We start from the raw sequence: 25,066 nt of genomic DNA, 5'->3' as shown, positions 1-25,066 counted from the left end.
CCCTATGGTTTTCCTTTCTCTGCATGTTTTCGGTCGAATGACTGGTAATGGCAGTTAGGGGAGGAGCTATATAGCAGCTTTGCTGTGGGTGGACTCTTGCAACTTCCTGTTGGGAAGGAGAATATATCCCATAAGTAATGGATGATCCGTGGACTGGATACACTACAAGAGAAATACATTTATCAGGTAAGCATAAATTATGTTTTTTAACATACTATCTAGAAAATAAAAATATTACATTTTATGGCACTTTTTTCCCCCTTCAGTTTACATTTTAAAATTGAGTTGATTAACGGACAGTTTTTGTAAGATTGCCAGATTATATATAAATATTGTATTTGTACTTCATTTGTGCTGGGGGTTTTTCTTTTTAAATGTAACTGCAAAATTATTTTAGTCTTAAATATTTTATAAATGACTACTTTTACCCACATTTAGGGCTCCATGAAACGGAAAGTTAAGAAGCAGCAGTCATAAGACCGATGCTCCTTAACCTGTCCACCACCTTTTAGGTGGCGGATTGAAATCATCCAGCTAGTGGCTGATTGGCCACCAGTGAGCAGGGGGCTGCATTGCACAAGCATTTCATTTTGAAATGCTTGTGAATTGTTGTTACTATACACTAATTAAGTGGGCTGCAGTATTTTGCATAACTAATTACCCTTAAGGTTTTTTTGTTTTATTTTTAAAAACTATGACTTAAACTAAAATGAAAATGTATTTAATTTTAAATTAAATGAACCTGTTTTCTTTAAAAACAGAGTAAGTCAGAGATAAGAACTAAAGATGGGCTATAAAAGTATTACAGATGACCAAGCTTGACTCTCCCTACTGCACCGCTGCGAAATAACACCAACTTCATGGTCAGACCACTCAGCAGTCCAAATACATATACACTGGAGGGAGGAAACACCTGGTCCATTCCTCTGGAAACTAGACAATACCCTTTTAGATAGAGTAGATATTAAGGATAAACTGACTACTGTACTCACTGACTATTTCCATATAAATTCTCCCTCTACACCCAACCAGTTCACTGTATGGGAAGCACATAAATGCATGCTCAGAGGGGAATTTATCAAACTTCAATCCAAAGCAAAAAAGACCCATAGGAAAACTTACACAGACCTAACCACTAAATTTGCAGAGTAAGACTGCCTACACAAAAAATCCCCCCAAGACAAAACAATCACGGAGGAGCTTTACAAAAACTATCTACAGTTAAAATACCAAATTCTTAAACGTAAAACGAAAAGCCTTTTTCATTATGAAAGCAATAGATCCAGGAAGCTATTAGCATGCGACTAAAAACTCAAATCGCATATATACAAACTACAACTCCCTAACCAACCTCCACTAAAAACCACTGCTAAAATCGCCCAAACATTCCATACATACTACACCAAACTTTACAACCTACAGTCTGACACATCCACATACCAAAACCCTACAACAAACACTCAGTTCGTTCAAAATTGCTCCCTCCCGACTCTCACCCAAAGCCAGAAGGAAAAACTTAACGCCCCTTTTACCCTACAAGAAATATTAGCAGCTATTCAAACTCTTAAATCCTGGTCCCATCCTTAAAAATGATCTTCTATGAAATATCCGAAGGAGCAGCATTTTCCCCCTCCATGCTAGAAGCTCATGTAGTGGTTTTGCCTGAACTTGGAAAGCCAACTACCTCCCATTCCAATTTCTGGCCTACTTCATTGTTAATCATTGATATTAAGATATATTCCTAAATTCTGGCCACCCAAATCAACCATGTCCTTCCTGACCGAATACATCTCAATCAAGTTGGTTTCACCCTATTCCAAGAGGCCAGAGACAACAATAAAAATGTTAAATGTTGTAGAATATACTACTAAACACCACGTACCACCAGTGCTCCTTTCCATGTACGTTGAAAAAGCTTTTGACCACTTAAGCTGGTCCTTCCTAAATGACACTAGCTAGATTCGGATTTGATGACAAATTCACCTAATCCCTCTGCAAAAATCAGATTAAACGATTCCTTATCACACTCTTTTCAAATTAGGAACGTAACTCGACAAGGGTGCCCATTATCCCCTATCCTATTCCTTCTAGCAATGGAGGTTATGGCCACTTATGTTAGATAAAAAATAGGAAACGGAAAAAACAGGGCGCAAGGTTATGTCCTCTATAAGCTCCTTACCAAAATATACCCTTCCCTAGGTATAATAAAATGAGTAAATCAAAATAAAAAATTATATGATAAGAAGCGCTCAATGAGAGCAATAGAGTACTGAAGGATTACATTTAAAGGAAAATTGTATTATTATTCAGTAATATAATCCATGTATAAAACTTTACATACAAAAATAAATATTAAGAGGCATCAGATAGAAACCTTATAAAATGGGGATGTCTCCCCAAAAAATCAAAAAAGATATCCGTATATAGCTAAATAAAACCAACATACAATGATTGGACAGAAATCAAAAAAATGTCAAGGGCTTAATATTACATGTGTAATGTTAAAGTGCAAAGATATAAGGTGCAGGTATCCTACGATAATGTTGAAAATAAAATTAAGCAAATCTTAGGGTAGTGTATGGAATCTAGATGCCTAGATAAACTATAAAACCTTAAATGTATAAGTTATATGGCGTGATAAACTTAAGTGGTAAATATAAATAGTGGTGGATATAAAAAGTGATGTGTGTCTACTCAATCTAAAAAATATTCATAAAATAGCGGAGTCTAAAAAGGTATCCTATAACTAACAAAAAATGACACAATGTTACACAGTAGAAAAACTAGATAGATATAAAAAATTGACCCAATTTTCACAATATTGCACAGTATAAAAACTGGATGGACACAAATGTAACTAATAATAAACTGTCCTTGATATGAATGTAAGAAACAATGCCGAATCTACGGCTACTGCAAAATGTATGTTAGAATATTTCCACAGATCCCAAAGGGGTAAATCAAACTAGTCTTTTTTGCTAATCACAGGAGGGTTTGAACAGAATGACCTCAGAGTAGCCTTAAAATGATACTACCTAAACTCCTATATATCTTCCAGACACTACCTATACCACTCGCTGAAAGCAGTTTACATCAGTTTCAAAGACTACTCAATTCATATATTTGGAAATACAAACGTCCTTGCATATTCACCCATACCCTATATCGACCCAAACACAAAGGCGGACTAGGAAACCCTAATCTTTCACTCTACCGCACTGCGGCCATCCTCAAGAGAGTAACTGACTGGTGTAAACAAGCAGCCCATAAAGAAAGGATAACCTTGGAGCACAACCTTGCCAAATGCATACAACTAGGTGGCCTATGCTGGCTCCCAGACACAAGAAAACATATAAACCTAACAGCGTCTACCCTCATATTGGAAACGTTACGAATTGGGACAAACTCTTAAAAACACATAAAACCTTGTCAACTCCACATTCACCACTAACACCTATAATAAATAACCCCACTCTTCCTGCCTTTTACCAACAGACCAGATAATACCCACACTACATCAGGCCATACCATGCCACTTACTATTACAAAATGGCAAGTTAAAATCAAAAGAAGATATCTCAGAAATTATAGGACCTACATTTAGCAGTTGGTTTAGATACCTTCAACTTTCGCATTATATCTCCTCACATCCAGATAAAGCCAATATATATAGATATCTCACTCCGTTTGAAACAATTTGTTTTATGTCACACCCACATACGGGCATCCTATCTATAATATATAAAATACTTCTGATACATAACTCTGATACACTCTCATCATATTTACATAAATGGGAAAGGAGCTTAACGACAATTTGCGTGTTAAAACGTAGAGAAGAATTTTTAAACAGATGAGCTCATCTTCCTCCTTCTCCACTGCAGAGATGAACGTGAAACTCCTTTAAAGATGGTATTACACACCAGGCAAACTGAACACTATGATACCAAACTATCCAGCTGACTGCTGGCGGTGCTGCAATAGCAGGGGTATCTTTACGCACATATGTTTGATTTGTTCCACAACACAATCATACTGGACAGACATCTAAAAAGAAATTGAAAAAGTTCTCCACATTTCTTTACCCCTGACTCCATAGATCTTTATTTTTAATAACTTCCCACCTATAAAATGCTCATTGCGATTAGAACTATTGACTATTATGATAAATACTTCTAAACGGTTTTTATAAAAGGCTACCAGCAAACACTTAACAATCAGTCTTGATAAAGGCCTATCACGGGCCGAAACGCGTTGACCGATTGGTAAGCCTTATTCCATTACTTCTTCGATTTTAGTATGTTATTGCGCCATGTATGTTTCTTATTTCTTTTAGGTTGAGGACGTTCCTTTCATCAGCTGCTGATTCTTACACACTCACTCTGAACTAGCAGCCTTTTTAACAGACAACAGTATCTTTTTTCATGCCCTACTGAGTTGCAAGTAACCCCACCATCAGGATTTTTTATCTATAACCTTCATATTTATTTTTTCACTATTTACTTTCAGCCTGTAAAGTTTACATATTAAGGATTACGTTTTATATATCTTCACAGATTAACTGAATCACCTTTATTCACTTTTCAAGGGTCATTTACCCATAAGACTGTTATCTTGACTATAGACATTTATGGGGTACTAGCACTCCCCAGAGGGCGCATTTATTATTGCACATTATTGCATTTATTATTGTTTTTTATCCTATGTGATTGTAGTCTTGTATATTTTATACAATCAACCATTCATTTTACTTTACTGTATGTTTTTTATTTCTTGTATTTTATTAATATTTTTTTAGCATGGATCCATGATTTTTTATCTTGTTAAATTTAAAGTAATATTTCTTCACACTCCTGTTTTTAACCTTGTTGAATTAAAGTAATATTTTCTTCACATTTCTATATTATTTGTATCTCTTACATATCCCTTGCCTCCTTTGGTAGGCGCCTGGGGCCCTATCTATATTTCCTGGTTTTTATTCCTTCCCATTGGACAAAACTATCATTACCATCCGTGCAATTTTGGAAAGACAGTTACCTATTCCCTACATTTAAAAAAAATATCATTATACAAAAATCGAAAAGATAGATGTCTATCCCTTTATTTCATATGGGGGGAATATATTAATTCACAAACCCCTTCAACCACCAGCAATCCCAAATGAAACTTCCTCTTCAGAAATTTTCTTCCTTAGGGAACTTCTCACACAACACTTGACTTCTCCAGAAGTCATGTTCAATATTTAGCATACACTCACTTAAGGATCAACAACATATTTCAAATATGTAACCCTACAACGCAAAAACCCTCTTCTGATATTATTTATAAACTTTGTTTGTTTTTCTTATTTTTCTGTATTAATCTTTCTCGTTGTTTATGGGATGTATCCAGCTACTTTCTGTAATGTCCAACAAAGCTTTCAATAAAGGAAAATTAAAAACAAAAAATGTATTTCAGATGTTTGAACATAACCTTTACGCTATTAAATCAGTTATTAAAAATATGGCTCATAAAAATGATGAGAGACATGTTTTTATGTTGCAGGTGTTACCTTGGTCTTTAGCAAACCAGTGCTATGTTGAGAAGTAGAAAAGATAAAAGCATTCGTGATAATTCATCAGATTGTTGTTTTGAATTTTCCATGAAACATTTGAAAGATGTGGCACATGAGACCACCGTTGCTTTTTTCACTTAAACACATGACACAATGGGCCTGATGATTAAAAACTCACTGGCATGGAGAGAAATGAGCCCAAATCTTTGGGTCTATTTTTGAGCAATATTTTACAATATATGTGTCCTTCACATCCAGATATCTACATAGAGAGATAAACAACTTTCAAATAAAAAAAAATGTTAAATGTCTTTGAGGGAACTTGCGGTACTGTTGAGACTTATTAGATCATCTCGCCAGAGCGGAGAGGTTTAAATCATCAGGCCCTATCTGTGCTTCAAACCATTGATATCCTATATCAGCCCCATAATAAAACAGGAGGGTGGTATTGCCATGTTATCTGGATGAGCGCTTACTGCTTTCTTTTGTAAGACCTGAAAGAAGGGTTTAACAGTGATCCTAAACACAAAGCCAGGGCTACATTGGAGTGGTTAAACAACTATTAACTATGACACATTTTGCACAGTCAGAGCTGTTAACCAACAGTGCCCAGCGTGCCTGAGCAGTTTTGCTAAGAAGAATCAGCAAAAACCTTTGTAGCCAAAGTTCAAAGCTGGTAGAGGCATGAAAATTCCCTGCAGCTGTAATAGTTTTATTAAGTGTTGTCTTGGGAGTGAATAAACATGTTTCACAGTGAATAAAATGTTTTGCACCTTCTAGATGTAGACATAGTATTAAAGAAAATTAAAAAAGTAATCAAAAATGATTTCACATTGTAACTTAATAAAGTAATTGGAAGTGAGTACCTATGCAATCAACTGACACATTCATTGTATTAAATAAATAAAACACAATATGACACGTTTCTTTAAGTGGCGTTAAGAAATGGTTTACCCCAGTATTTTTTTTTTTTGTAGGAAAGAGATGACTTCATCTGGAGGTGTGACAAAATTTGAAATCCATACAGTAGCTCAATTTGATAACCACAACTCACAAGTATGGAGAGTAAGCTGGAACATAACTGGCACCGTGCTGGCATCATCAGGTGACGATGGGAGCGTGCGACTGTGGAAAGGTATGTTTCTGGCATATATGGTCTGTTTGTGTTTTAAAAAAAAAAAAAAAATACAAAAAAGTAAATAAATATATATATGTGCATCATTTTGTCACGTTTATGATTAAAGAGAACTCGAGCAAGTGATATACTCCACATTGATCTCACACCCAAGAGAGTCCTAGGTTGAGAGTCCTTGAAATAGAAATACCAATAAAGAAAAACACTTTTCTCCAACATAGGTGTGTCCGGTCCACGGCGTCATCCTTACTTGTGGGATATTCTCTTCCCCAACAGGAAATGGCAAAGAGCCCAGCAAAGCTGGTCACATGATCCCTCCTAGGCTCCGCCTTCCCCAGTCATTCTCTTTGCCGTTGTACAGGCAACATCTCCACGGAGATGGCTTAGAGTTTTTATTATTCAATCAAGAGTTTGTTATTTTAAAATAGTGCTGGTATGTACTATTTACTCTGAAACAGAAAAGAGATGAAGATTTCTGTTTGTAAGAGGAAAATGATTTTAGCAACCGTTACTAAAATCGATGGCTGTTTCCACACAGGACTGTTGAGAGGAATTAACTTCAGTTGGGGGAACAGTGAGCAGACTTTTGCTGCTTGAGGTATGACACATTCTAACAAGACGATGTAATGCTGGAAGCTGTCATTTTCCCTATGGGATCCGGTAAGCCATTTTTATTACAGACAGAAAAAAAGGGCTTCACAAGGGCTTTTTAAGACTGTAGACATTTTCTGGGCTAAATCGATTTATATATAAACATATTTTATACTCCATAGCCTTGAGGAATTATTTTAATCTTGGGAATTTTGTAAAATAACCGGCAGACACTGTATTGGACACCTTATTCTCTAGGGGCTTTCCCTAATCATAGGCAGAGTCTCATTTTCGCGCCTGTATTGCGCACTTGTTTTTGAGAAGCATGACATGCAGATGCATGTGTGAGGAGCTCTGATACATAGAAAAGACTTTCTGAAGGCGTCATTTGGTATCGTATTCCCCTTTGGGCTTGGTTGGGTCTCAGCAAAGCAGATACCAGGGACTGTAAAGGGGTTAAATAAAAAAACGGCTCCGGTTCCGTTATTTTAAGGGTTAAAGCTTCCAAATTTGGTGTGCAATACTTTTAAGGCTTTAAGACACTGTGGTGAAATTTTGGTGAATTTTGAACAATTCCTTCATACTTTTTCGCAATTGCAGTAATAAAGTGTGTTCAGTTTAAAATTTAAAGTGACAGTAACGGTTTTATTTTAAAACGTTTTTTGTACTTTGTTATCAAGTTTATGCCTGTTTAACATGTCTGAACTACCAGATAGACTGTGTTCTGAATGTGGGGAAGCCAAGGTTCCTTCTCATTTAAATAGATGTGATTTATGTGACACAAAATTTAGAGAAAATGATGCCCAAGATGATTCCTCAAGTGAGGGGAGTAAGCATGGTACTGCATCATCCCCTCCTTCGTCTACACCAGTCTTGCCCACACAGGAGGCCCCTAGTACATCTAGCGCGCCAATACTCCTTACTATGCAACAATTAACGGCTGTAATGGATAATTCTATCAAAAACATTTTAGCCAAAATGCCCACTTATCAGCGAAAGCGCGACTGCTCTGTTTTAGAAAATACTGAAGAGCATGAGGACGCTGATGATATTGGTTCTGAAGGGCCCCTACACCAGTCTGAGGGGGCCAGGGAGGTTTTGTCTGAGGGAGAAATTTCAGATTCAGGGAAAATTTCTCAACAAGCTGAACCTGATGTGATTTCATTTAAATTTAAGTTGGAACATCTCCGCGCTCTGCTTAAGGAGGTGTTATCCACTCTGGATGATTGTGAGAATTTGGTCATTCCAGAGAAACTATGTAAAATGGACAAGTTCCTAGAGGTCCCGGGGCCCCCCGAAGCTTTTCCTATACCCAAGCGGGTGGCGGACATTGTAAATAAAGAATGGGAAAGGCCCGGTATACCTTTCGTCCCTCCCCCCATATTTAAAAAATTGTTTCCTATGGTCGACCCCAGAAAGGACTTATGGCAGACAGTCCCAAAGGTCGAGGGGGGCGGTTTCTACTCTAAACAAACGCACCACTATACCCATAGAAGATAGTTGTGCTTTCAAAGATCCTATGGATAAAAAATTAGAAGGTTTGCTTAAAAAGATGTTTGTTCAGCAAGGTTACCTTCTACAACCAATTTCATGCATTGTCCCTGTCACTACAGCCGCGTGTTTCTGGTTCGATGAGCTAGAAAAGGCGATCAATAATAATTCTTCTTCTTATGAGGAGATTATGGACAGAATTCGTGCTCTCAAATTGGCTAATTCTTTCACCCTAGACGCCACTTTGCAATTGGCTAGGTTAGCGGCGAAAAATTCTGGGTTTGCTATTGTGGCGCGCAGAGCGCTTTGGTTAAAATCTTGGTCAGCGGATGCGTCTTCCAAGAACAAATTGCTTAACATTCCTTTCAAGGGGAAAACGCTGTTTGGCCCTGACTTGAAAGAGATTATCTCTGATATCACTGGGGGCAAGGGCCACGCCCTTCCTCAGGATAGGTCTTTCAAGGCCAAAAATAAACCTAATTTTCGTCCCTTTCGCAGAAACGGACCAGCCCCAAGTGCTACGTCCTCTAAGCAGGAGGGTAATACTTCTCAAGCCAAACCAGCCTGGAGACCAATGCAAGGCTGGAACAAAGGAAAGCAGGCCAAGAAACCTGCCACTGCTACCAAGACAGCATGAGATGTTGGCCCCCGATCCGGGACCGGATCTGGTGGGGGGCAGACTCTCTCTCTTCGCTCAGGCTTGGGCAAGAGATGTTCTGGATCCTTGGGCGCTAGAAATAGTCTCCCAAGGTTATCTTCTGGAATTCAAGGGGCTTCCCCCAAGGGGGAGGTTCCACAGGTCTCAATTGTCTTCAGACCACATAAAAAAACAGGCATTCTTGCATTGTGTAGAAGACCTGTTAAAAATGGGAGTGATTCATCCTGTTCCATTAGGAGAACAAGGGATGGGGTTCTACTCCAATCTGTTCGTAGTTCCCAAAAAAGAGGGAACGTTCAGACCAATCTTAGATCTCAAGATCCTAAACAAGTTTCTCAAGGTTCCATCGTTCAAAATGGAAACCATTCGAACAATTCTTCCTTCCATCCAGGAAGGTCAATTCATGACCACGGTGGATTTAAAGGATGCGTATCTACATATTCCTATCCACAAGGAACATCATCGGTTCCTAAGGTTCGCATTCCTGGACAAGCATTACCAGTTTGTGGCACTTCCGTTCGGATTAGCCACTGCTCCAAGGATTTTCACAAAGGTACTAGGGTCCCTTCTAGCGGTGCTAAGACCAAGGGGCATTGCAGTAGTACCTTACTTGGACGACATTCTGATTCAAGCGTCGTCCCTTCCTCAAGCAAAGGCTCACACGGACATTGTCCTGGCCTTTCTCAGATCTCACGGATGGAAAGTGAACGTAGAAAAGAGTTCTCTATCTCCGTCAACAAGGGTTCCCTTCTTGGGAACAATAATAGACTCCTTAGAAATGAGGATTTTTCTGACAGAGGCCAGAAAAACAAAACTTCTGAACTCTTGTCAAATACTTCATTCTGTTCCTCTTCCTTCCATAGCGCAGTGCATGGAAGTAATAGGTTTGATGGTAGCGGCAATGGACATAGTTCCTTTTGCGCGCATTCATCTAAGACCATTACAACTGTACATGCTCAGTCAGTGGAATGGGGACTATACAGACTTGTCTCCGACGATACAAGTAAATCAGAGGACCAGAGATTCACTCCGTTGGTGGCTGTCCCTGGACAACCTGTCACAGGGGATGAGCTTCCGCAGACCAGAGTGGGTCATTGTCACGACCGACGCCAGTCTGGTGGTCTGGGGCGCGGTCTGGGGACCCCTGAAAGCTCAGGGTCTTTGGTCTCGGGAAGAATCTCTTCTACCGATAAATATTCTGGAACTGAGAGCGATATTCAATGCTCTCAAGGCTTGGCCTCAGCTAGCAAAGGCCAAGTTCATACGGTTTCAATCAGACAACATGACGACTGTTGCGTACATCAACCATCAGGGGGGAACAAGGAGTTCCCTGGCGATGGAAGAAGTGACCAAAATCATTCAATGGGCGGAGACTCACTCCTGCCACTTGTCTGCAATCCACATCCCAGGAGTGGAAAATTGGGAAGCGGATTTTCTGAGTCGTCAGACATTTCATCCGGGGGAGTGGGAACTCCATCCGGAAATCTTTGCCCAAATTACTCAACTGTGGGGCATTCCAGACATGGATCTGATGGCCTCTCGTCAGAACTTCAAGGTTCCTTGCTACGGGTCCAGATCCAGGGATCCCAAGGCAACTCTAGTAGATGCACTAGTAGCACCTTGGACCTTCAAACTAGCTTATGTATTCCCGCCGTTTCCTCTCATCCCCAGGCTGGTAGCCAGGATCAAGCAGGAGAGGGCATCGGTGATCTTGATAGCTCCTGCGTGGCCACGCAGGACTTGGTATGCAGACCTGGTGAATATGTCATCGGCTCCACCATGGAAGCTACCTTTGAGACGAGACCTTCTTGTTCAAGGTCCGTTCGAACATCCGAATCTGGTCTCACTCCAACTGACTGCTTGGAGATTGAACGCTTGATCTTATCAAAACGAGGATTCTCAGATTCTGTCATTGATACTCTTGTTCAGGCCAGAAAGCCTGTAACTAGAAAAATTTACCACAAAATATGGAAAAAATATATCTGTTGGTGTGAATCTAAAGGATTCCCTTGGGACAAGGTAAAAATTCCTAAGATTCTATCCTTTCTTCAAGAAGGTTTGGAGAAAGGATTATCTGCAAGTTCCTTGAAGGGACAGATTTCTGCCTTGTCTGTGTTACTTCATAAAAAGCTGGCAGCTGTGCCAGATGTTCAAGCCTTTGTTCAGGCTCTGGTTAGAATCAAGCCTGTTTACAAACCTTTGACTCCTCCTTGGAGTCTCAATTTAGTTCTTTCAGTTCTTCAGGGGGTTCCGTTTGAACCCTTACATTCCGTTGATATTAAGTAATTATCTTGGAAAGTTTTGTTTTTGGTTGCAATTTCTTCTGCTAGAAGAGTTTCAGAATTATCTGCTCTGCAGTATTCTCCTCCTTATCTGGTGTTCCATGCAGATAAGGTGGTTTTACGTACTAAACCTGGTTTTCTTCCGAAAGTTGTTTCTAACAAAAACATTAACCAGGAGATAGTCGTACCTTCTTTGTGTCCGAATCCAGTTTCAAAGAAGGAACGTCTGTTGCACAATTTGGATGTTGTTCGTGCTCTAAAATTCTATTTAGATGCTACAAAGGATTTTAGACAAACATCTTCCTTGTTTGTTGTTTATTCTGGTAAAAGGAGAGGTCAAAAAGCAACTTCTACCTCTCTCTCTTTTTGGATTAAAAGCATCATCAGATTGGCTTACGAGACTGCCGGACGGCAGCCTCCTGACAGAATCACAGCTCATTCCACTAGGGCTGTGGCTTCCACATGGGCCTTCAAGAACGAGGCTTCTGTTGATCAGATATGTAAGGCAGCGACTTGGTCTTCACTGCACACTTTTACTAAATTTTACAAGTTTGATACTTTTGCTTCTTCTGAGGCTATTTTTGGGAGAAAGGTTTTGCAAGCCGTGGTGCCTTCCATCTAGGTGACCTGATTTGCTCCCTCCCTTCATCCGTGTCCTAAAGCTTTGGTATTGGTTCCCACAAGTAAGGATGACGCCGTGGACCGGACACACCTATGTTGGAGAAAACAGAATTTATGTTTACCTGATAAATTACTTTCTCCAACGGTGTGTCCGGTCCACGGCCCGCCCTGGTTTTTTAATCAGGTCTGATAATTTATTTTCTTTAACTACAGTCACCACGGTATCATATGGTTTCTCCTATGCAAATTTTCCTCCTTTACGTCGGTCGAATGACTGGGGAAGGCGGAACCTAGGAGGGATCATGTGACCAGCTTTGCTGGGCTCTTTGCCATTTCCTGTTGGGGAAGAGAATATCCCACAAGTAAGGATGACGCCGTGGACCGGACACACCGTTGGAGAAAGTAATTTATCAGGTAAACATAAATTCTGTTTTTCTCTGCATTGTTTCTTTAGCAAACTACATGGATAATTGGAAGTGTACTGGTGTTCTAAAAGGAGACGGGAACCCTGTTAACACTACTCAGCAAGGATTCTTTGTTTCTTCCTTTGGATCAGCCAATCTAAGTCTACAAAACTCTATAAATGGATCTTCTGGCAGGTAACGAGTGCAACTCAATGAAGAATGACTTAGCGTTAACCATTGTGTGTTTTTCTCCTCATATTATTCACACGTTTGCTAAACAAATATTGCATGTTTATCTACATTAAAGGGATATGAAAACCCCAAGTTTTCTTTTGTGAGTAAGACAGAGCATACAATTTTAAAAATGTTTCTGATTTTCTGCTTTTATCAAATTTTCTTCATTCTCTTGTTATTCGAGTAGTAGCAGTGGTTTTCCTGGAAGCTAGCTGAACACATCAGGCGAGCCAATCGGCAAAGGCATAAATGTGCAGCCACCAATCGGCAGCTAATTCCCAGTAGTGCACTGCTGCTCCTGAGCCTACCTTTTGTATGCTTTTCAACAAATGATGTCAAGAGAATAAAGCAAACTAGGTTATAGAAGTAAATTGGAATGTTTTTTTGTTTTTTTTTAAATTATATGTTGTATTGTATCTAAATCATGAGACTCATTTTTCCATCTAAAAGGGAGGAGAGTCCACGGCTTCATTGATTACTTGTGGGAAATAAGAACCTTGCCACCAGTAGAATGCAAAGACACCCCAGCCAAAGGCTTAAATTCCTCCCCCACTTCCCTCACCCCCGAGTCATTCTTTGCCTTTCATCACACGAGGTTGGCAGAGAAGGGTCGGAAGATTCGGAGTAGTCTCTTATGGAGGGTAGTACTCTTCGGAATGGGACTGTAGTTTTAAGTAGTCCTGTCAGCCTCTCAGTGATAGCTTGGGTGAAAGTTAAAGTCTGGAGATGCAGGGAGAGTCTTTCTGCAAAACCATCCCAACTCATTTTAACAGCTCCATAAGCAATTAGCGTTGACGAGTTTCGCTGCCTGCTTTCTACACTCAAGTCCATGCTACTACACTGTCACACTTGAGAGGCCGTGTTCCTGTTCCATGGCATAGATTCTGGTAAGATTGTTTCATTTTTTTATACACATAATGATAACGTAGAAGACAGGGTCACAGTGTGATAACTTTTAACTTTATAGAATCAAGTGTTAATATCCCTGGTTTATTGAACAGGGGGGGGATTCTGTACATAATATTGTTTGTATCATTGCTGCGATATGTGTGAGATGAGGCTCTGGCAATGGGTGGACTTTTAGTTTAATTTCCAGGAGTATGTGCGCAGCCAATTTGGCGTGTTTTTCTCCCTAGCGCAGGAGCGGTCCTGCGAGGCATTCCTTCTGACCGGGTGTGGCCTATTCGACTTCCTCTGCTTGACCGGCTGTTGCCGAAACAGTTTCTGTGGCTCGGGTCATAGGAGGTGGTGAGTGCCCCGGTCATTGGAGGTTATAAAGGTGCCATTTTTTTTATATATATATCTAGTCCGTATTAAAGGCGCAAGCTATGGAGGACTCTGACTTGTTAGAGGGTACTCCCTCTCTAACAAAGTCTCATACTTGTGTTTATTGCGAAGAGGTTCTGATAGATCTTCCTGCTCAACTATGTTCCGCATGCCTTGATAAAGTCACGACATCTCGAAAGAAAAGGGTGTCTAGTACTACTGAGTTGTCCACCTCTGAGGGTTCCCCGTCCCGTGAGCCACATTCCCTAAATTCATCTCTGATTACACATGCCGCGCCCTAGGGCATGACCATTTCTCATATTGGAGTGATCCGTTGGCTGCCAGATTTTGCGGATCAATTGCAAACGGTGGTGTCTAAGGTGATTAGTGCCATAAATATGACGATCCGACCCAGGTGTCATATACTCCAATGGATATTTCGAAAACATTATCCGCTGACGAGGACGACTCCGACTCTTTGAAGGATGTTTCTTCCGTGTCGTAGTCTATGTCATCTAAAGCTCAGACTCAGAGGAGCCTGACTTTAGGTTTAGGATGGAAAATTTTTGCTGAAGCAAGTGCTTGCTACTCTCAAGGTTCCGGAACCGAAACTACCCAAGGACCTTCGATTCCTAAGCTTGATAAAGTATATGAGGACAGGGTGGTGCCTTAGACCTTCCCTGTTCCTGTTAAGATGGCTAACATTATTAAGAATGAATGGGAGAGATTATGTTCTTCCTTTTCCCGTTCTTCTTATAAGAAGCTGTCCCCCGTCCCGGACTCTCAGCTCGAGCTATGGGGGACTGTCTTAAGGTGGATGGTGCTATCTCTACGCTCGCGAAGCGGGCAACGATTCCTCTTGAGGATAATTCGTCGTTTAAAGAGCCTATGGATAAAAAGTTAGAAAACATGTTAAGAATTATTTTTCAACACACATGGTTTGTTTTTCAGCCGGCAGCGGCGGTAGCTGCAGTAGCCGGAGCTGCGACATATTGGTGCTAATCTCTGTCGGACATGACCTCTAAGTCTAGACTGCTATCCCTTCTCTTTCAGGGAACGATCCTGTTCGGTCCAGGATTGGACTCGATCATATCCACGGTTACGGGAGGCAAGTGCGCTTTCCTACCGCAGGATAAGAAGGCTAAGCCTAAGGCATCTACTTTTCGTCCCTTTCGTGCGGACAAGGCTTAACACCAGCAGCCCGCCGCGAAAGCGGATCAGTCCAAGGGCACTTGGAAGCCAGCTCAGTCTTGGAATAAGTCAAAGCAGAACAGGACCCTTTGGTTCTGGAGGTTATCGCCCAGGGATACAAGATAGGGTTCAGATCTCATCCGCCCAGGGGCAGATTCCTCCTGTCAAATCTGTCTTCCAGACCAAAAAAGAGAGATGCCTTTCTAGACTGTGTGAGGGATCTCTCTTCTCTCTGAGTTATTGTACCAGTACTCCCAGCAGAAAGGGGTTTAGAGCACTATTAAAAACCTTTTTGTGGTCCCAAAGAAGCAGGGCACATTCCGTCCGATTTGAGACCTAACAAATTTCTGGCTGTTCCATCATTCAAAATATAAACGATCAGATCTATTCTGCCCCTAGTTCAGGAGGGGTAGTTCATGACGACAATAGATTTGAAGGATGCCTACCTTCATGTGCCAATCCACAGGGATCACTTCAGGTTCCTGAGATTTGCGTTTCTGGACCAACATTTCCAGTTTGTTGCCCTTCCCTTCGGTCTGGTGATGGCCACGAAAGTCTTCACAAAGGTTCTGGGGGCGCTACTTTCAGTAGCCAGATCCAGAGGCATTGCTGTGGCGCCCTATCTGGACTACATCCTAGTCCAGACGCTGTTGTTCAGTCTCGCAGAGGATCACTCAAGGGCCCTTCTTCTTTTGCTCCAATCTCACGGTTGGAAGATAAACTCGGGAAAGAGCTCCCTGATTCCCAGCAACAAGGTGGAGTTCTTGGGAACGATAATAGATAATCTGTATCCATGAGGATATTTGTCACAGATCAGCGACGCAGGGAGATTGCGTCCACCTGTCTTGCCTTTCAGTCCTCCTCCAGTCCCTCAGTGGCTCAGAGTATGTAGGTGATCGGGCTCATGGTGTCCAGCATCGATATCATTCCATTCGCCAGGTTCCATGTAAGACCTCTTCAGTTGTGCACGTTGACAGTTTAACGGCGATCATACAGACCTATCCCAACAAATTTCTCTGGACGATCGGAAGAGGGACTCCCTCTCTTGGTGGATCCGTCCGTAAAAACTGTCCCAAGGGACATCATTCCTGAGACCATCCTGGGAGATTGTGACCACGGACGCGAGTCTGGCAGGATGGGAAGCTGTTTGGGGTGCCAGGATGGCTCAGGGAAAGTGGTCTCGAGAGGAGTCTCTCCTCTCGATCAATATTCTGGAACTTCGACCAATCTACAATGCTCTGAAGGTGTGGCCTCCTCTGGTGTCGTTCAGTTTCCAGACAGACAACATTACCTCTGTGGCTTACATCAACCATCAGGGGGGGACGAGAAGCTCCTTAGCAATGAGGGAGGTTTCTCGGATAGCTGTTCGCTCTCAGCAATCCACATTCCGGGTGTAGACAACTGGAAAGCGGATTTTCTCAGCAGGCAATCCTTCCATCCGGGGGAATGGTCTCTCCATCCTGAGGTGTTTGCAGAGATTTGTCACAGATGGTTGACGCCGGAGATAAATCTCTTGGCGTCCAGACTCAATTGCAAGCTACCTAGATTCGGGTCGTCGTCCAGGGATCCACAGGCAGAGCTGATTGATGCCTTAGTGGTGCCTTGAGGGTTCAACCTAGTTTACATTTTTCCATCGTTGCCACTTTTACTTCGTGTAGTGGCCCGCATCAAGCAGGAGCAAGCATTAGCTATTCTGATTGGTCCGTCTTGGCCGCGGAGGACTTGGTTTGCGGATCTGGTGGGGATGTCATCTTCTCCTCCATGGAGGTTACCCTGTCGCAGGGATCTGTTGATACAGGGTCCCTTTCAACATCAAAATGCTGACTGCGTAGAGATTGAACGCTTAGTCTTGGCCAGGAGAGGGTTTTCTGAGAGAGTGATTGAAACTCTCGTTCAGGCCAGGAAGCCAGTCACTCGTTGCATCTATCATAAGGTGTGGAGGACTTGCTTGTCCTGGTGTGAGAAGCATGGATATCCTTGGCACAAGGTTAAGGTATCAAGGATTCTGTCCTTTCTCCAGGATGGACTGGAGAAGGGGCTTGCCACCAGTTCCTTGAAAGGACAGATTTAGGCATTATCTGTTTTGTTGCACAAGAGGCTTTCTGAGCTTTCGGATATTCAGTCTTTTGTTCAGGCCTGTCTAGAATCAGGCCTGTTTTTAGACATTCCGCTCCTTCTTGGAGCTTGAACTTGGTTCAGAGGGTGTTGCAGAGGGTTCCGTTTGAACCTATGCACTCTATTGACATTAAGATTCTTTCCTGGAAAGTACTCTTTCTGTTGGCTATTGCATCGACTCGCAGAGTCTCTGAGCTGGCGGCCTTGAGCCTCCTTATTTGGTCTTTCACGCTGATAAGGCTGTTCTTAGCACTAATTTGGGATTTCTTCCCAAAGTTGTGTCTAACCATCACATCAATCAGAAAATATTAGTTCCTTCTTTGTGTCCTAACCCCTTTTCTCCTAAGGAGAGGTTACTTCACAATTTGGACGTGGTTCGAGCCTTGAAGTTTTTTATCTTCAGGCTACAAAGCATTTCAGGCAATCGACATCTCTTTTTGTGGTGTATGCGGGGAAGCGCAAGGGGCAGAAAGCCTCTTCAACTTCTTTGTCCTTTTGGTTGAGGAGCAAGATTCGCTTAGCTTATGAGACGGTGGAACATAAGCCTCCTCAGAGGATCACGGCTTATTCGACTAGAGCTGTTACCTGATCCTCCTTACATACCTTTACAAAATTTAACAAATTTGACGTTTTTGGGAGAAAGGTGTGGTGCCCTCAGATTACGGTCCGCCTTCTTTTTGCCCTCCCGTTTTTCATTCAGTGTCCTCTAGAGCTTGGGTATTTGTTCCCACAAGTAATGAATGAAGCCGTGGACTCTCCTCCCCTTTAGATGGAAAACATAAATTATGCATACCTGATAATTTTTATTTCCATCGTGGGGAGGAGAGTCCACGGCTCCTGCCTGTGGCTCCTGTGGGCGGGCCTAAAATTTGTTTTTTATTCTTCTGGCACCATTTATACCCTGATATTTCTCCTGCTGTTCCTTGTTCCCTCGGCAGAATGACTGAGGGAAGCGGGGGGGGGAAGGTATTTAAGCCTTTGGCTGGGGTGTCTTTGCCTCCTCCTGGTGGCCAGGTTCTTAAATCCCACAAGTAATGAATGAAGCCGTGGACTCTCCTCCCACGATGGAAATAAAATTATCAGGTAAGCATAATTTATGTTTTTGTTTCATGTCCTTTCAATTGTTTGGTCTAATTATTTGTTTTCACTAACTTGACATGCACTTCAGGGCACTGTGTTAAATATTGCAAATAAAAATGGCCTTTGATGAAATTGTCACGTTTTTCCTTTTGTCATAATTCACACAAACTGAATAAGTTGTTGCATATACTCTGATACCATAGTTTGTGTTTTTTTTATTTATACGTTAAAATAAAAAATATTACAAATATTAGTGGAAAAGGAGTGAATTTGTAGCATAAAGAAATAGTAACAGTGTGTAAGATAAATCCAGTGTGTAACATTTTGGATGTAGTTGGTTGGTCTAAGATAGCAAGTATTAGCCAATGAGAGAAAAGGAAAGAAAGAGTCAAGAAACAAAGATAATTTAAAGCAGCTATGCTCCTTCCCACTACACCACCATTAAATATATTTAAAGATGTTTGGCCTAACGTTAGAGCTTTTAGTCTGAGAATAAGCAAATGTGATTTATTTTTTGCTAAAAAAAATAACTAACTACACTTTTGTAATATCCTTTATTCTAATCTGGTGTTTTAGAGACCATACATAATATACTTGGATACACTAAGTTTAAAGTACAACTTTTAAATAATGTCTTAACACAGAGGAGAAATGAACGTAGTGTAATGTATTTTTCTTTCATGTAATTAGCAAGAGTCAATGAGCTAGTGACGTATGGGATATACATTCCTACCAGGAGGGGCAAAGTTTCCCAAACCTTAAAATGCCTATAAATACACCCCTCACCACACCCACAATTCAGTTTTACAAACTTTGCCTCCTATGGAGGTGGTGAAGTAAGTTTGTGCTAGATTCTACGTCGATATGCGCTCCGCAGCAGGTTGGAGCCCGGTTTTCCTCTCAGCGTGCAGTGAATGTCAGAGGGATGTGAGGAGAGTATTGCCTATTTGAATGCAATGATCTCCTTCTACGGGGTCTATTTCATAGGTTCTCTGTTATCGGTCGTAGAGATTCATCTCTTACCTCCCTTTTCAGATCGACGATATACTCTTATATATATACCATTACCTCTGCTGATTTTCTTTTCAGTACTGGTTTGGCTTTCTACAACATGTAGATGAGTGTCCTGGGGTAAGTAAGTAAGCTTATTTTCTGTGACACTCTAAGCTATGGTTAGGCACTTTTTTATAAAGTTCTAAATATATGTATTCAAACATTTATTTGCCTTGACTCAGAATGTTCAACATTCCTTATTTTCAGACAGTCAGTTTCATACTTGGGATAAATGCATTTGTTTCAATCATTTTTTCTTACCTTAAAAAATTTGACTTTTCCCTGTGGGCTGTTAGGCTCGCGGGGGCTGAAAATGCTTCATTTTATTGCGTCATTCTTGGCGCGGACTTTTTTGCCGCCAATTTTTTTTTCTGTTTCCGGCGTCATACGTGTCGCTGGAAGTTGCGTCATTTTTTGACGTTTTTTTGCGTCAAAAGTGTAAGCGTTCCGGATGTGGCGTCATTTTTGGCGCCAAAAGCATTTAGGCGCCAAATAATGTGGGCGTCTTTTTTGGCGCTAAAAAATATGGGCGTCATTTTTGTCTCCACATTATTTAAGTCTCATTATTTATTGCTTCTGGTTGCTAGAAGCTTGTTCACTGGCATTTTTTTCCCATTCCTGAAACTGTCATTTAAGGAATTTGATCAATTTTGCTTTATATGTTGTTTTTTCTTTTACATATTGCAAGATGTTCCACGTTGCAACTGAGTCAGAAGATACTTCAGGAAAATCGCTGCCCAGTGCTGGAGCTACCAAGCTAAGTGTATCTGCTATAAACTTTTGGTATCTGTTTCTCCAGCTGTTGTTTGTATTGCATATCATGACAAACTTATTAATGCAGATAAAATTTCCTTTAGTACTGTTACATTACCTGTTGCTGTTCCGTCAACATCTAATTTTCAGAGTGTTCCTGATAACATAAGAGATTTTATTTTTTAAATCCATTAAGAAGGCTATGTCTGTTATTTCTCCTTCTAGTATACATAAAAGTCTTTTAAAACTTCTCTTTTTTCAGATGAATTTTTAAATGAACATCATCATTCTGATACTGATAATGGTTCTTCTGGTTCAGAGGTTTCTGTCTCAGAGGTTGATGCTGATAAATCTTTGTATTTGTTCAAGATGGAATTTATTCATTCTTTACTTAAAGAAGTATTAATTGCATTAGCAATAGAGGATTCTGGTCCTCTTGATACTAAATCTAAACGTTTAAATAAGGTTTTTTAAATCTCCTGTAGTTATTCCAGAAGTGTTTTCTCTCCCTGATGCTATTTCTGAAGTAATTTCCAGGGAATGGAATAATTTGGGTAATTCATTTACTCTTTCTAAACGTTTAAGCAATTATATCCTTTGCCATCTGACAGATTAGAGTTTTGGGACAAAATCTCTAAGGTTAATGGGGCTGTCTCTACTCCTGCTAAACGTACTACTTTTCCTATGGCAGATAGTACTTCATTTAAGGATCCTTTAGATAGGAAAATTGAATCCTTTCTAAGAAATGCTTACTTATGTTCAGGTAATCTTCTTAGACCTGCTATATTTTTAGCGGATGTTGCTGCAGCTTCAACTTTTTGGTTAGAAGCTTTAGCGCAACAAGTAACATATCATAATTTTATATCATTATTATTATTCTATAACATGCTAATAATTTTATTTGTGATACCATCTTTTGATATCATTAGAGTTGATGTCAGGTATATGTCTCTAGCTATTTTAGCTAGAAAAGCTTTATGGCTTAAAACTTGGAATGCTGATATGTTTTCTTAGTCAACTTTGCTTTCCCTTTCTTTCCAGGGTAATAAATTATTCGATTTTCAGTTGGATTCTATTATCTCAACTGTTACTGGAGGGAAGGGAACTTTTTTACCAAAGGATAAAAAATCTAAGGTCCAAGCCTTATAGAAACCTATAGCCAGCTCCTAAATACCCATGAAGGTGCGGCCCTCATTCCAGCTCAGCTGGTATGGGGCAGTTTACGTTTTCTTCAAGGAAATTTGGATCAATTCCGTTCACAATCTCTGGTTTCAGAACATTGTTTCAGAAAGGTACAGAATTGGCTTCAAGTTAAGGCCTCCTGCAAAGAGATTTTTTTTTCTTTCCCGTGTCCCAGTAAACACAGCAAAGGCTCAGCATTTCTGAAATGTGTTTCAGATCTAGAGTTGGCTGGAGTAATTATGCCAGTTCCAGTTCTGGAACAGGGGCTGGGGTTTTATTCTATCTCTTCATTGTACCAAAGAAGGTCAGTTCCTTCAGACCAGTTCCGGATCTATCTATATTGAATCGTTATGTAAGGATACCAACATTCAAGATGGTAACTGTAGGACTATCCTGCCTTTTGTTTAGCAGGGGCATTATATGTCTACAATAGATTTACAGGATGTATATCTGCATATTCCGATTCATCCAGATCCCTTTTAGTTTCTGAGATTCTCTTTTTAGACAAGCATTACCAGTTTTGTGGCTCTACCGTTTGGCCTAGCGTCAGCTCCAATAATTTTTTTCAAAGGTTCTCGGTGCCCTTCTGTCTGTAATCAGAGAACAGGGTTTTGGTATTTCCTTATTTGGACGATATCTTGGTACTTGCTCAGTCTTCACATTTTCGCAGAATCTCATACAAATCGACTTGTGTTGTTTCTTCAAGATCATGGTTGGAGGATCAATTTACCATTCAGTTCATTGTTTCCTCAGACAAGGGTAACCTTTTTAGGTTTCCAGATAGATTCAGTGTCTATGACTCTGTCCTTGTCAGATAAGAGAAGTTTAACATTGATATCAGCTTGTCAAATCCTTCAGTCACAATCATTCCCTTTGGTAGCCTTATGCATGGAAATTTTAGGTCTTAGGACTGCCGCATCGGATGCGATCTCCTTTGCTCGTTTTCACATGCGACCTCTTCAGCTCTGTATGCTGAACCAGTGGTGCAGGGATTACACAGATATCTCAATTAATATCTTTAAACCGATTATACGACACTCTCTGACATGGTGGACAGTTCACCATCGTTTAGTTCAGGGGGCTTCTTTGTTCTTCCGACCTGGACTATAATCTCAACAGATGCAAGTCTTACAGGTTGGGGAGCTGTGTGGGGGTCTCTGATGGCACAAGGGGTTTGGGAATCTCAGGAGGTGAGATTACCGATCAATATTTTGAACTCCGTGCAATTTTCAGAGCTCTTCAGTCTTGGCCTCTTCTGAAGAGAGAGTTGTTCATTTGTTTTCAGATAGACAATGTCACAGCTGTGGCATACATCAATCATCAAGGAGGGACTCACAGTCCTCTGGCTATGAAAGAAGTATCTCGAATACTGGTATGGGCGGAATCCAGCTCCTGTCTAATCTCTGCGGTTCATATCCCAGGTATAGACAATTGGGAAGCGGATTATCTCAGTCGCCAAACGTTGCATCCGGGCGAATGGTCTCTTCACCCAGAGGTATTTCTCCAGATTGTTCAAATGTGGGAACTCCCAGAAATAGATCTGATGGCTTCTCATCTAAACAAGAAACTTCCCTGGTATCTGTCCAGATCCCGGGATCCTCGGGCGGAAGCAGTGGATACATTATCACTTCCTTGGAAGTATCATCCTGCCTATATCTTTCCGCCTCTAGTTCTTCTTCCAAGAGTATTCTCCAAGATTCTAAAGGAATGCTCGTTTGTCCTGCTGGTAGCTCCAGCATGGCCTCACAGGTTTTGGTATGCGGATCTTGTCTGGATGGCCTCTTGCCAGCTGTGGACTCTTACATTAAGACCAGACTTTCTGTCGCAAGGTCCTTTTTTTCCATCAGGATCTCAAATCCTTAAATTTTAAGGTATGGAGTTTGAACGCTTGATTCTTGGTCAAAGAAGGTTTCTCTGACTCTGTGATTAATACTATATGACAGGCTCGTAAATCTGTATCTAGAGAGATATATTATAGAGTCTGGAAGACTTATATTTCTTAGTGTCTTTCTCATCATTTTTTCTTGGCATTCTTTTTGAATACCGAGAATTTTTCAGTTTCTTCAGGATGGTTTAGATAAAGGTTTGTCCGCAAGTTCCTTGAAAGGACAAATCTCTGCTCTTTCTGTTCTTTTTTCACAGAAGGATTGCTAATCTTCCTGATATTTCATTGTTTTGTACAAGCTTTGGTTCGTATAAAACCTGTCATTAAGTCAATTTCTCCTCTTTGGAGTTTGAATTTGGTTCTGGGGGCTTTTCAAGCTCCTCCTTTTGAACCCATGCATTCTTTGGTCGTTATATTACTTTCTTGGAAAGTTTTGTTTCTTTTGGCCATCTCTTCTGCCAGAAGAGTCTCTGAATTATCTGCTCTTTCTTGTGAGTCTCCTTTTCTGATTTTTCATCAGGATAAGGCGGTGCTGCGAACTTCTTTGAATTTTTTACCTAAGGTTGTGAATTCTAACATCCTTAGTAGATAAATTGTGGTTCCTTCATTATGTCCTAATCCTATGAATTCTAAGGAGAAATCATTGCATTCTTTGGATGCTGTTAGAGCTTTGTATTATTATGTTTAAGCTACTAAGTCTTTCCGAAAGACTTCTAGTCTATTTGTCATCTTTTCCGGTTCTAGAAAGGGCCAGAAAGCTTCTGCCATTTCTTTGGCATCTTGGTTGAAATCTTTTTCATCATGCTTATGTCGAGTCGGGTAAAATTCCACCTCGAAGGTTTACAGTTCATTCTACTAGGTAAGTTTCTACTTCCTGGGCGTTTAGGAATGAAGCTTCGATTGATCAGGTTTGCAAAGCAGCAACTTGGTCCTCTTTGCATACTTTTTCTAAATTCTACCATTTTGATGTGTTTTCTTCTTCTGAAGCAGTTTTTGGTAGAAAAGTACTTCAGGCAGTGGTTTCAGTTTGAATCTTCTGCTTATGTTTTTCATTAAACTTTATTTTGGGTGTGGATTATTTTCAGCAGGAATTGGCTGTCTTTATTTTATCCCTCCCTCTCTAGTGACTCTTGTGTGGAAAGATCCACATCTTGGGTAGTCATTATCCCATACGTCACTAGCTCATGGACTCTTGCTAATTACATGAAAGAAAACATAATTTATGTAAGAACTTACCTGATAAATTCATTTCTTTCATATTAGCAAGAGTCCATGAGGCCCGCCCTTTTTTGTGGTGGTTATGTTTTTTTTGTATAAAGCACAATTATTCCAATTCCTTATTTTATATGCTTTCGCACTTTTTTCTTATCACCCCACTTCTTGGCTATTCGTTAAACTGAATTGTGGGTGTGGTGAGGGGTGTATTTATAGGCATTTTAAGGTTTGGGAAACTTTGCCCCTCCTGGTAGGAATGTATATCCCATACGTCACTAGCTCATGGACTCTTGCTAATATGAAAGAAATGAATTTATCAGGTAAGTTCTTACATAAATTATGTTTTTTCAAGTTTT

At 40.6% G+C, this 25,066-nt stretch overlaps 1 protein-coding gene across 2 annotated transcripts in view; it reads left to right on the top strand.

The window, feature by feature from the left end:
* The window catches only part of SEH1L (SEH1 like nucleoporin), a 118,089-nt gene that overhangs the window by 74,579 nt on the left and 18,444 nt on the right, over nt 1-25,066 (top strand). For both annotated transcript variants that reach the window (XM_053714891.1, XM_053714892.1), the window contains exons 7-8: nt 6,532-6,689; nt 12,787-12,931. In XM_053714891.1, coding sequence (XP_053570866.1) covers nt 6,532-6,689; nt 12,787-12,931 — 303 coding nt within the window. The remainder of the gene's footprint in view (nt 1-6,531; nt 6,690-12,786; nt 12,932-25,066) is intronic.

Source organism: Bombina bombina, chromosome 5, assembly GCF_027579735.1.
Source record: "Bombina bombina isolate aBomBom1 chromosome 5, aBomBom1.pri, whole genome shotgun sequence".
In the NCBI taxonomy this organism is placed as follows: domain Eukaryota; kingdom Metazoa; phylum Chordata; class Amphibia; order Anura; family Bombinatoridae; genus Bombina; species Bombina bombina.
The sequence above is the reverse complement of the archived record's forward strand: the minus strand, read 5'-3'. Positions and strand labels throughout refer to the sequence as shown.